Consider the following 12,666-nt stretch of genomic DNA (forward strand, 5'->3'; position numbering starts at 1 on the left):
AGAGAGAAGGAGGGAGTGAGAAAGAGCGGCTGTACACTTTTCTACGTTATTAGTGAAACAGATCTCATCTCCCTGTGGACGTAGGTAGGCGGAACATCTCCCCTGCTGAACCACGTAAATTGTTGTGTTGTACGAATTTCCATTACTTTTTTTGCATCGTTGATAGGATCGAATTAGATATTCGACAAACTTATCCTATCTTGGGCTTTATATCCTGTCCCCTACTCCTTTCGAGACAAGTTGCCAATCACAATTACTATTAGGGGCTTAAATTAGGGGGACCGTGAGCTTTTGTTCTCCCCCACTAATGTGCCTTTTTCCTTGCAAATGAAGCACGTTTTCGTGGATGCAAGATACCGGTAATAAGTACGACGAAATTCACTTTCCAAGACAGTGTTTTATTAGAAGCAAAGGTAGATTTAAAAGAAAAAAGTGTTAGTTAGCTTGTGTGGATGTAAATGATGCAATTAGAAAATTTAATTAATGTCCGCGTCGTTAAAAAACGCATACTTGTGGACAATCTCTGCTAGTATTCGACGGATCCTCACCGAAAAACAAAAGCAAATTCGTAGTTCAACGGAATCATGGATGGGATTATCCGATCGAGCTTTTGATAGACTTACTTATTTTGAGAAATACTTTTTCCATCGGAGTAATTTAGACCAAGCAATTACTCAATCATTGACTCTTGAAAACTGTAATGACCTAACATTTTATCGCTAAATAAAATTCAAACAATATGACGGACGATTGATTGTGAACATTTTATCAATCTCATGAGCTATTTTGGCTAGGCCATAATTGTGACGTGGGCATTTTGTAATAATCGCCCTGACATTAATGGATGAAGGAGCTAACTATGTACTATGCATTTAGTGACTATATTATATTTACGAAATCTGCATGAATCCTGCCCTAGGGTTTAAGATAAAGAGGTGGCAAACTAGAGGCATTGCTCGTTCGATTCGTTAATGAGTGGACCGTAATTGATTTACAGGTTCCACCTGCTTGGGTAAAGAAAGAGTTAGATAAGTTGTGTTTCAAAGCCGAACAAACGTTCACCGCATCAATTTATAAATGAAATTTGTGAATAGATTTTCTCGGTTACGTATCATAATCGTAAAAGCAATGCCAGATATACTAAATTTATTGATCCAATTGGCATATCAAAGTGATGCGCCAAATTATAGATGGGCGACATCCGATACTTAACGCGAAATCATCAATGTCAAATATCAATTTGGTAGATCAATTTCAGCGTTACAATCCACTACTTTATCCGTATTCCTTTCTGAGGGAGCGTCAAAACCTTTGATGATATCCGTTTCCACACTATAAAAGGGGAACAAGCTGCAACACAAACAACCAGGCCCTAAATAGCTTCTCTTCTCTCTCTAATGAATTAGAAGAAGAAGGAGAAGAGCAAGTGAAGTTTGTTGGGAGAAGTAGACATGGTGTGATATTGATCCGGCTCATCTTTCTGCATTTCGTGCTTACTGTTAGCTATGTAATATCTTCAAGACGAGCCGAATCAATATCACTCTTGTATGCTTCTTTTCATAGTTTTTCTTTCCTTTTTGATCTTTCTGAGATGAAGAGACCTCTCATGTTGTTATGTTCTTTTGAATCACACCGTAGCAATTGTCGGTATCTATGTGGTCCATTTCCTTGTTTTCCCTCCTGAAGCGCCAGATCTTGATAGGTCTGTGCTTTTTTCCGATCTTTTGCGCCATATATGCGTGATCTTCTCCTAAATATATCAGATATCTTCTGCAAGGAGAAACTTCATTTGTTTTGAAAGATTCTCTCAGGTCTGTGGATAAATGTATGTATTGAGTTTCATGTTTTTGCATTTGGAAGCCCTCTTCTTTTCCTTTTGAAGTTCAATGATATCTTGCAATGTGTTTTTTACAAGGATGGGTGTCTGAGTTAATTTTTTATCTCTGCTGGCACTCTACTGTGCATATATTGCATCAGTCGATAATCTTTTGCTTTTCCGACTGTCCATTATGAATCACTCCATCTGCATACTCACGTATATACTTATTTATACAATGCTATAAAAGCTGTACAGTTATCATCCATAGAATGAGTTTAGCCGATATATCGTTGTCACTTATTGCTGTTCATGATGTGAGATATTACCACATAATCACCCTTGATTCTCCATGTTGCAGGATGAATATGTGTGAGAAAATGAAGGAGATCGAGGTAATCTGCATACTTTTTGCTATACTCATACCAAAGAATTACGTATATTATGACATGCATTCTTGTATCATCAGCAGAACTAGCAACACATAGGTTGCTTAATTTCAACCGCGAGGTACTCACAGCTTCAAGAAGCTCATGAATTGGGCTACAAGCATGCACTCTTCTGGGAATCTATGGGCGGAAAAAAGATGACTAAAGAACCGCAAGATGAGTATCATGGTGGACTCACCAGAAATAGTGTGTGTATCGATTAATTCATAAGTTCTTATCCCGAGAAACAGTAGATCTAACATAGATCTCGTCCTCGTGTGCTTCATTCTGCGATTTGGAGTTGGAACTCTTTGCACACGTGATCGATGAGAGGAGAGTCTCTCTTTTTTAAGTTGGGATTGGGCAGTCCACTCAGCCACCGCCCAACCAATCAATCTAGAAGCAGCCAAGAAAGTGCAGAATCTCGGGTAAATCGGTACATGATGAGATAGACAGAATCAGCCATTTATGAAGAATTGTGAAGTATGTGTTCTTCTCTAGCAAAGCAACCCTGAGGATGGAACCGATGTTTTATGGAGACACTATTAATATGTGTTCGATATATATTATGGGGTCTCTATGTGTTTATGTTTCTATCTGTATCTGGACTACAATTAATTATTCTTATAAATACATATCACGCAACCCTAATTAGAGCCAAACCACTATAAACACTCTATATTTATTCTATCTCTGACTCTAAAGATTCACATGTTATTGGAGCATGAAAACACATTAAATTCGTCAATATCTCTACCCCACAACTTAAAACTTCCTTTACTCCTATTTCTATCTCAATAATGTCGGACGCATCTCCAGTTTTTTCTTCTTCTCTTCACCTCTTTACCCATTCTCTTATGTTTCAATAAATCTCAATTATCCATCACCTCCCCCCAAAATTACGCCCGATTCCACCTCTTCTCCCTGTTCCCTGCTGCTCCAATTCCTTTTTTTCATATGATGGTCCCACACTCGACCTCGCTGACTCTAGTTGTTCACGACATCACAAATCTCATCTCCATCAAGCTTTATGAACACAATTATATATGATCTCTTTATCAATTGGTCACCAACGGCCCTACAATTCTCTTATTCGATGAGCCGTAGTCATGACTCCTCGTCTAGGAAGAATGATTTCGTCAAAATTGAATACCTCATCTATATCCGTTATTCATCATGTTTTGATGGGCGATGCCACTTTACCCACTCCCCCATTCCCAGGGTCTCGTTTGGGAGAAAAAAAATTTGGTCAAGGACATGGTGGACAAAACTTGCGTAATCAACCAGGCTTGCAATTCTCCTATGATCGGTTCATTTCATAGTCATCATTGGCTCCCTTCGTTGATCGCTCCTCCACCTCCTCTAGTTGGCTTCGTGGTGGTTCAAGGCCCTATGTTCCCCTATTTACGCAGGGAAGTATTCTCGGATCTAGCCTCACCTTGTTTGTCATATTTGTAACAGGTCGAGCACATTGAGTTATAATGTCAACTACTGTTTGACCAGACCAATAAAACTCAATGAGGTTCTACTTTTAGTATTATAGATAAGCTAAAATATAATTAAATGGAACTAGAGTAATAGTTAGACCAAAACGATATTACAAAGATAGCATATTTTTTGTTGATTTAGCAAATGGATTGAAATGAAAAGTATTATAAAATCTGGGTAATAGTGAAATTATGAAAATTTGTTAATAGTATTGAAGTTCTGGTTTGACTTTGCTATGGAAAGCTGAAGACTAGTGAACAAAATGACAATTCGAGGATTAGATTGCACATTTCAAACTAGTTTAGGAACTTGCGCCGACTTTCTCCCCAGTTTAATCAAACAAAAAGACTGCACTAAATATTCAGAATAATTCAAGAACTAAATTGAACAAATTAAACCTCCAAAGATGTATTGCATACTGAATCAAAGTTTAGAAACTATTAGCATCATTTTTCTCAAATTCTTTGACAAGACTTCAACCAGTTGAAGCGAAATTTCACATAGTCTAAGGGCTTTTTTTTTTTTTCCAGCTTTCGCATTCAAGGTTGCTTTTAGCCTAGATAACGTTAAAATGTAGAATTCTTAAGGTGATACATCTCACTCCAAAAGTACATAACTTCCTTGTTCGTATAAGACATCCATTCCACTTATCACTATAGAACATATCGCTTAGCAAATAAATTTATTTAGAATTACAACTTAGCAAAGCATAGCGGCATCAAGCACCACAATTACATCAAGATAGAAACTGTTGTCCACATTTGAGCGTATTCCAAAGGTTGTTGGAAAGTTATGTCATCATAATTACCAGGTGAGATTAGGAGATGAAGTTAAGATCCGTTTTTTTGAAGGAAAATTGTTTTTGGGAAATTATTTTTCAACTTTCTAGAGAATCCGTCTATGGAAAATATTTTCCATAGACTGAAAATAACAAGCTTAGATTAGGGAAAACAACTTCCCCTTTTGACAAGAAAGAATTCACTTTTCTCAAATCATCAAACAAATGAAAACTAACCATTTTCTTTAAAAATTATTTCCATGGAAATTTTTTTCCTTAATCATGAAGTTTTCATTGAAATAAACGTAGCCTTTGGCTCCGTTTTGTTTTACGGAAAATGTAACATTTCTTAAAAATATTTTCCTAGACGTCATTTTACAATATTTTCTGGTATTTGTTTAAAACCTGAAAATTAATTGAAAAATATTTTCCGTCATTTGATATGTAAAATCTGATTTTATTTTCCTAAATAGACATACACTATTTGAGCGATAATAACTTGCGCATGTGCAACCGAGGAACCGAGTAAGAGCACTAGAGTCTAAGTTCAGCCTCAATGGACCCTGACCAAAGCGCCAGGGATCGAGGCACGGGCACTTGAGCTTGGGCACAGGGTTCCAGGCTCGACCTCGATGGACCCAAGTACAGCCTTTGTGGACCTAGGCTCAAGTGTTGGGGATCCAAGCTCAGGTACCGGGATCCAGCGCTCGACCTTTGTGGACCCAAGCTCGGGTGCTAGAGCATCGGGCACGGGCATGGGGGCTTCGGGCCCAACCTCCAAGGAATTGGGCTCGAGTGTCGAAGACCTGGTCCTGAATGCCGAGAACTAGCATTGGGATTTCCGTGCTCAAACGTAGAGTTTCGGATCAAGCGTGGTTACCTAGTCATATTTTGGATAATGATTTTTGATTTTTTAAATAGGAAATCATTTTCCTGAATTTAAGTATAGATTTTTCGTTGACTCATTTTTCTTAGCGAACCAAATGCCGGAAAATGTTTTTCGCAAAACAAACATAGCCTTAGTGACATATGCAAGTTATATACCTTATGACATGCTTTTATTTTTATTTTTATTTTTTTTACTATCTTCAATTTAACATACTACATAGATAAGTGCGAAATAATATATGTTGAAGCCTAAATTTTCGCCCAAAGATCTCTCATGTATAAAAATTAGGGACCCCAAAAGAAAATCTACATCGGATAGTTTTGCATTCGCATTCTTGATTAAATTAAGACATTAGAAAAGAGGGGGCTCTAAATTCATTTGAATCTGCAAGATCAAGCCCTCGTAAGCTAAGCCCCAATACAATTCGGCCAGCCTACTTATATCCCTTGCTTGGCCAAAAATCACCTCTTTGCTGGTGATTCACGGTCCCCTTGATGCGTCCCAAGCCGACCTCATTGTTTGTTTACATAATTCTACATCGTTTAGCATGTTTCCATTGCGTTTAGACTCACTTTCACATCGAAAATTTACTGTGTTGTCGTTTATTATTTACGTTTTTGGAATCTTTGTTTTTGCATATATCTAAACATTTGGAATAAAATGAGGACTGTTACCGATATTTCTTCCAGAAATAAAATTGAATGTTTCTACTAAGTTTGTTCATGCATTTAGTTGACATCTCGTTTATAAGCATTCAGTTAGCTTTTCTCTCATTTTTAAGCCCTTAGTTGGTTTATACAATAACAATAAGGAAAAGATTAAAAAAAATGTATCTAGATTGTGTTTAGGTGATTATTGCATCATCGGAGTAGTTAATTAGTTTGATCTCACATCTCAAGTAGTTTAGAATTCATTTTCATCACTTAGGGTCTAATTGTTTGAAGTAAAATTGTTTTTGAAAAATTGTTTTTCGACTTTCCAGTCTTTAGATGACGGGAATCTAATTGATCTATAGAAAACATTTTCCATAAACTGAAAACAAGAAGCTTAGATTGGGAGAAAGAACTTCCCCTTCTGACAAGAAAGAAATTATTTTCCCTAAACTACCAAACAAATGAAAACTAACTAATTTTTTTGAAAATAATTTTCATGGAAAATATTTTCATTCATCATGAAGTTTTTGGTGAAACAAACGCACCTTGTCCCGAGGCTTAATAAGCAAGGTGTCATATGATGTTGCTCGTTATTTGAATAATAAAATGAGAAAATAAGTTGTCATCAGTAGGGCTTGGGAGGGCCATGCTAATTGCAAGCTTCGCCTCGCAAGAGGATTGTTCCCGCTCGGTTGCAAATTCGTTAAACCCCTCACAGTTCACCTCGGGAGGACAAGCTAATCAAAGGCATTCATTAGTGTTATAATTAAAATTGACGAGAATGGAGCCGAGGATACGAGGAAAAAGCAATCTCTGCCTCCGACAATAGAACGGTGGAATATATCCGATCCGAAAAAGATACTACGAGTCTTGTGTCACAGGAAGGATTGAGTAGCGAATCGATTATTGAAACGAACATTCCAAATAGAAAGAGATGACAAAAAAGAAGGAGAACTGATCTTATGTTTGATTTTAGAAGAGTTAATTAGTAGTGCATTATTATTTTGGATATCATAGACAAAAATTATGTTCGGTTGTTGGTGATTGCACTAGGAGAAATTTTCCCATTCAGGTTGTCATTGTCTTTGCAGCTGAATTTAGCATTTTATTATCCATCATATGCAATTACTTTCGTTGTTTTATGAAAATAGTTGAGTGAAGATAGATCAGCATCATCATCATTTTCTGTATATAAATGTAAAGGCACGCATTGTAGCAATGACTCGAAGAGAGCCGTACAAGCGCTAATTATTCTTCACAAAGTAGAGCTTTGGCTATACGCATCGTTTCACCATCATCTTTTCGATACAAATACAATCCGTGGCATTTTACCTATCACAGAGCTATGTCACCGGCACTTCCTGGTTACGTACCTTCTCCGGTACTGACCCTTTCAGTTCTTCCTTGAGCACCACCATCGAATCCGAGACCTCGGCACGATAAACATAGAGCTTCGCCACGAACAGGAAGAATGCAAAATTCAGGAGGTTGAGCACTGCAAAGAAGGCGTAATAATAGTCGAGGTGCGAAGCGTTCAGGTTGTTTAGTATCCACCCGTGGTGGCCGTGCCGCTTGGTGATGCGCGAGACTGTCGATAGGAGGAAGCTGCTGAGGAAGTTCCCGACCCCCAAAGTGACCATTGAATAAGACGTGCCCAGGCTCTTCATGCTTTCCGGTGCTTGGTCGTAGAAGAACTCGATCTTCGCTACTTCCAGGAATGCGTCGGCCGTTCCCATGAGCACGAATTGAGGAAGCAGAATGAAGATCGTCAGTGGGATTTGTCCTCCCGATTCGACCAATTCGTGTTCCCTAGCCACTCGGAGCCTCCATCGCTCAGTGAACGATGCCACACTCATGATCACGATGTGGAAGAAAAGGCCGATCCCTATCCTGTGTAGAAGACTGACGCCTCTTGGGTTCTTGGTCCATCTTCGCATGATCTTGACAAAGAAGCGGTCGTACACCATGACGCACACGAGCATCGACATGGTCGTGAATCCGGCTAGACTCGCCGGGGGGATCTTGAAGTTGCCGATGCTCCTATCTAAGGTAGTTCCTTGCTTGACGAAGAGGGTATTGATTTGAGCTATCATGCAGCTCGGGACGAAAGTCGCGATCAGGATAGGGATCATCCGCAACATTTGTTTCGTCTCCTCGACTTGGGTGACCGAGCATAGGTTCCACGGAGAAGTCGAGCCAGTTCGGACGCATGCTTTGTTCAAGTATCTGCATAGAGAGTGAGCCACACAACGGATCAAAAGGTTAACTAAAGATATGAATCTGTCGAATCATGTGCTGTAATATCCCTCGAGATGGAAAGGTACAACTCACGAAACAATGTTCAAATGCTGCACATCCTTGTTTCAATCAATTGTTCATGGATAACATCTTTTTGGCAGCAATTTACTCCGCAAGTACACTTTCATGTGTGCCGCAACTGTAAAATTAAGGAATCTACCTACGATTTTATCAACCAATTTGATGTGACAACACATGACATGCGATGGTGATTTGAAGCAAATTACTACCTCAAGGTTGGTGTTGAGTCGATCCTGTATTTCCCCTTGCTGGCATACTCTTGCAGGTCAAGCTCATAAAGCTCCTTCGGATCACTCGGGACCCGCACCCTCCACTTCCTCGCAGCAGCCACGATGACCCGGGCCATCCTTGTGAACGGGCTGCCTGCAGGCACCCGGTGCCGGTACATTGGGGTGCCTGCGAGGAAGATTGTGACCGAGACGGCCAACCCGAGGGTTGGGAGCCCGTACCCGAGAGCCCAGCCCACATTGTCCTGAATATACACAAGGACGGTGTTGGCAAAGAGGGTCCCGAAGAAGACGCTGAACATCCACCAGTTGAAGAAGGAGAGCTTGTGGGCCTTCTCCTTCGTGTCGAAGTCATCGAACTGGTCCGCACCCATCGTCGAGATGTTGGGCTTGGTCCCGCCGGTCCCGACCGCAAGCGTGTACAGCGCACCGTAGAAGATGGCGAGCTGCACTGTGGAGGCCTTCTTGCAATTGTCGACGTTGGCTTCCGAGCACTGAGGCGGTTTGAGTCCGGGAAGCGAGACGGCCAGGGTCAACACCGACATGCCCTGCATGAAGTAAGCTAGATATGCTTAATAGTCTCACCCATGACGAAAAAAGTATCTTTTGCAGGGTGGGCAAGTCAATCGCATTTCAGTCAAGCGAGTATACGATATGTTAAACAAAGAAAAATCCCGATTCTGATTGGTGTATAAGATAAGATGCTTTCTCCGCATTACATGTGTCTAGAGCGTGTTCTTTGTAATTAATCATGGATTAACTAGAAAGACGATAATTAGGAACATTGATTTGGTAGTTAGTAATCTTTTACAATGTACCAAAGTAATACCAAAGTATATACACGAGCCTTTTACTGGGTTTTTAAATTGAGTTAATACAACGAAAAATCCCAAACTAATTTTTTGATCACCAAAAATCCCAAACTGGTACATTTGTGACAAATTTACCCTCCGTTAAATTGGATTAATACTACCGAAAGCCATAAACTGGTACAACTGTGACAAACAGAGAAATAAAACCCCAAACTGGTACACCCGTCAACTATCACGTGTCATCCAACTTAGCAATTTGACGGTAAAATTTTACGGAAACTAACAAAGGGTAAATTGTCACAGATATACCAGTTTGGAATTTTAATTGTCAAAAAATTAATTTTGGATAAATTTATCATAAATGTATCAGTTTAGGATTTTTTGTGTTATTAATCCTTTTAAATTTAATCCATAGACTTTAGTATCTCTAGCTAGTCATATTTTGTCTTTATTACTGATTTACTTATTATTTATTCTATTAGCTCTAGATAACTTTATTATGCCAGAAATTTGGAAGCATTGGGAATCCTCCACGTGTCCCGGTCAAAATTTCAAGGCATTGGTGTCCGGAAAAAGTGGAGCATTTTTAATCATTCACGTAAAATTATTCTCTTTCGTTCACTTGTACTTAACCGGGTCGAGCTCGAGTTTTAAAATACTAACAGCTAGAAAGCTTAATTCATATGTTTTTAACTGCATGTGCATACACATACGACTATTATGAATAGCTAAATGATACAGTTTTTAGAAAACCCATATTGTATTTAGGAATAATAACACAAATGGTCTTTGAACTTTAGCCCAATGTGTAATGTGGTCCCTGAATTTTAAATTTATTTAATATGGTCCTTAAACTTTTGTTCAATGTGTAATATTGACCCTGAACTTTTAACTTGTTCAATGTGATATCTGAACTTTTGGTATATGTTCAATTTAGTCTCTGAATTTTATGAAAATGTTTAATGTTATCTTTCCATTAGTTCAAATTCAGGAACAACATTGAACACTTTCATATAATCTATGAACTAAATTAAACATGTTCCAAAAGTTTAGAGACCATACTGAACAAATTAAAAGTTTAGGGATAACATTGCATATTGGACTAAAGTTCAGGGACCACATTGAATAAATTTAAAATTCAAGGACTATATTGCACATTAAGCCAAAGTTTAAAAACCATTTTTGTCATTTACCCTATATTTTAAGATTCTGAAATCGAGCTCGCGCCGATCTCAAACTTGAGAACAAGCTACAATCGGGTATCCGAGCAGGCACAATTAAGTGGATTCGAGCTCGATTATTAAATAAATTGTGTCAACCTGGCTCGGATTACATGCTTTGCTATTGTAAAGAGTTCATAATGCTGAATTTTTAGGCCAGCTCGGCATGATTTTCACATGTCAAGCTGATAACGACTCAATATGGGATATACTCCGGCAGATGTGTATAACACGTACCGCGATATAGATGGCCGATGCGATGACGAAGGTCCAGTAACGGCCAAGATGGGCGTCCGCGATGTATGCGCCGACGACGGGAGTGATCCAAATGGTGCCGACCCAGTTGGTGACATGGTTGGCCGACTGCACCGTGCCTTGGTGTAGCTTCTGGGTCAAATACATGACGAGGTTGGATGAGATTCCATAGTATGCCATCCTCTCGAAGACTTCATACACTGCGCCAATTAGTCAACAGATCAAAGCAAAGAATAACCGAACAAAAAAATAATAATAAAACAAGCCAAATGGATTCAAAAGATGCGATATTGAAATAATTTTCGGGAATCTGACATGATTCGACAGTTTATATTTCACTCATATTTTTTTATGATGCTAACGAAAATAATGTAAAAGTAACAAATATCGTAAAAATTTATCTCAAATTATGTGAAACTGACTTAATTTATATATCAAGTGTGTGGTTGCATATTTATGATTTCTTAACATGTTGAGTCCAAAACTAAAGTAAAGGAGAATATATATGACCATAAAATCATGGAAAATGCAGAAAGGAAAGTGAAAAGTACACAGAGGTTCGTGTAATTTGACGGACAAGCTGACAAATAAAGACATTGTTGCGTGTTTGTTTTCCCAATTGAAGATGCATTATTAGAAGAAACTTGTAAAATTATCCGAAACTACTATCAACTATTTAAAAAATTTAAACCTTTAAATAAATATGTAATTTAATATTTAAATTTTATAATAATTCCCTTTATGCAAAGGCTGAACTTTGGATTAAGATTAAACATAAAAATATGTAATAAGGGATGCAAATAAGGCATTTTAAAAAATTTGAACTCAGGACTTATTGTGAAATTATTGCCAACTATTTTTAAAATTTAAAATATTAAATGAATGTGTGATTTAATTTTCAGATATTAGAAGAAATGGGTGGAATAGGTGCTTCGAATTTTGTCCATGTGATTGGAGTTAATTTTTTTTTTTGGACAAAATTGGAGTTAATGTTAAGGAGCTGGCTTTTCACTGTCTATGATGTGACATATGAGAATGTATGGTTGACTGCTGTATTGGGTGAAGGCTCTCTTCACTATCTACTCCGTGCATCTCGATTCTCAACTAGGTAAAATCTCACTTGTATAGAATATAATCTAAAGCAGAAGGGATCTCCTTATTGTGTTTAGAAACCTGGGATAGTGCCTTTGTTGTGTTTCTTTCTGGCAGTCCAACCTACTTCTTCTGCAGTCTTGGAAACATGCTCAGGAGGGTTTGCGTTTATATAGTTTGCTTTCACTCAATCTTTACACGTACTATGGAACGAGCAACGCTCGCACATTCCCAGTCATACTTTTGTAGAGAGAGAGAGAGAGAGAGAGAGAGAGAGAGAGAGAGAGAGAGAGTACCAACGATGAAGGAGCAGGCGGTCCACCGGCCGCGCTTGGATCGACGGACAGGGTTTCCCCGGAGATCTACAGTTCCGTCTTGTGTGTAATCATCGACTCCTTCTTCCGTTAGCAACATTTTATTCACGTGCGATGTATGAGTTCGTGACTAACTTCGACTCTTTCCTACGACTGCCGAAGAACTCAAGTTCGTTTGTCCTAAAAGCTAAAACTCGCGTGAAGACCTTAGCAACCCCACAGCCACCCTCTTATAATAGTCCTACTACACGGATTCAAATCTTGTTGAGTCAGACTTCCCCATCTCTCACCTAACCCAGTTAGCAACTGCGTATAACAGCTACCAAAGGCATCCCCAGCCGTGAAATGACACAAGCGCCCTCGCCTTTGTTGACT

General features: G+C 38.7%; 1 protein-coding gene and 1 long non-coding RNA gene across 2 annotated transcripts; one reads left to right on the forward strand and one right to left on the reverse strand.

Annotated features, from left to right (window-relative positions):
- Window positions 1–1,382: 1,382 nt before the first annotated feature.
- Window positions 1,383–2,519, forward strand: LOC130139373 (uncharacterized). Its single transcript, XR_008817589.1, has 2 exons — window positions 1,383–1,825; window positions 2,178–2,519. It is a non-coding gene; the product is annotated as an uncharacterized LOC130139373 (long non-coding RNA).
- Window positions 2,520–7,395: 4,876 nt separating this feature from the next.
- On the reverse strand, window positions 7,396–12,391 carry LOC115693764 (protein NRT1/ PTR FAMILY 5.2-like). The gene is made up of 4 exons (XM_030620821.2): window positions 12,274–12,391; window positions 10,868–11,085; window positions 8,581–9,146; window positions 7,396–8,278 (listed from the first exon to the last, which is right to left on the reverse strand). Exons 1-4 carry the CDS (start codon window positions 12,389–12,391, stop codon window positions 7,396–7,398), a joined length of 1,785 nt encoding a protein of 594 aa, XP_030476681.2.
- Window positions 12,392–12,666: the final 275 nt, after the last annotated feature.

The sequence above is a fragment of the Syzygium oleosum genome, unplaced genomic scaffold, assembly GCF_021117445.2.
Source record: "Syzygium oleosum isolate NSW1041296 unplaced genomic scaffold, Sole_v2.1 Sole_v2.11, whole genome shotgun sequence".
Taxonomy (NCBI): domain Eukaryota; kingdom Viridiplantae; phylum Streptophyta; class Magnoliopsida; order Myrtales; family Myrtaceae; genus Syzygium; species Syzygium oleosum.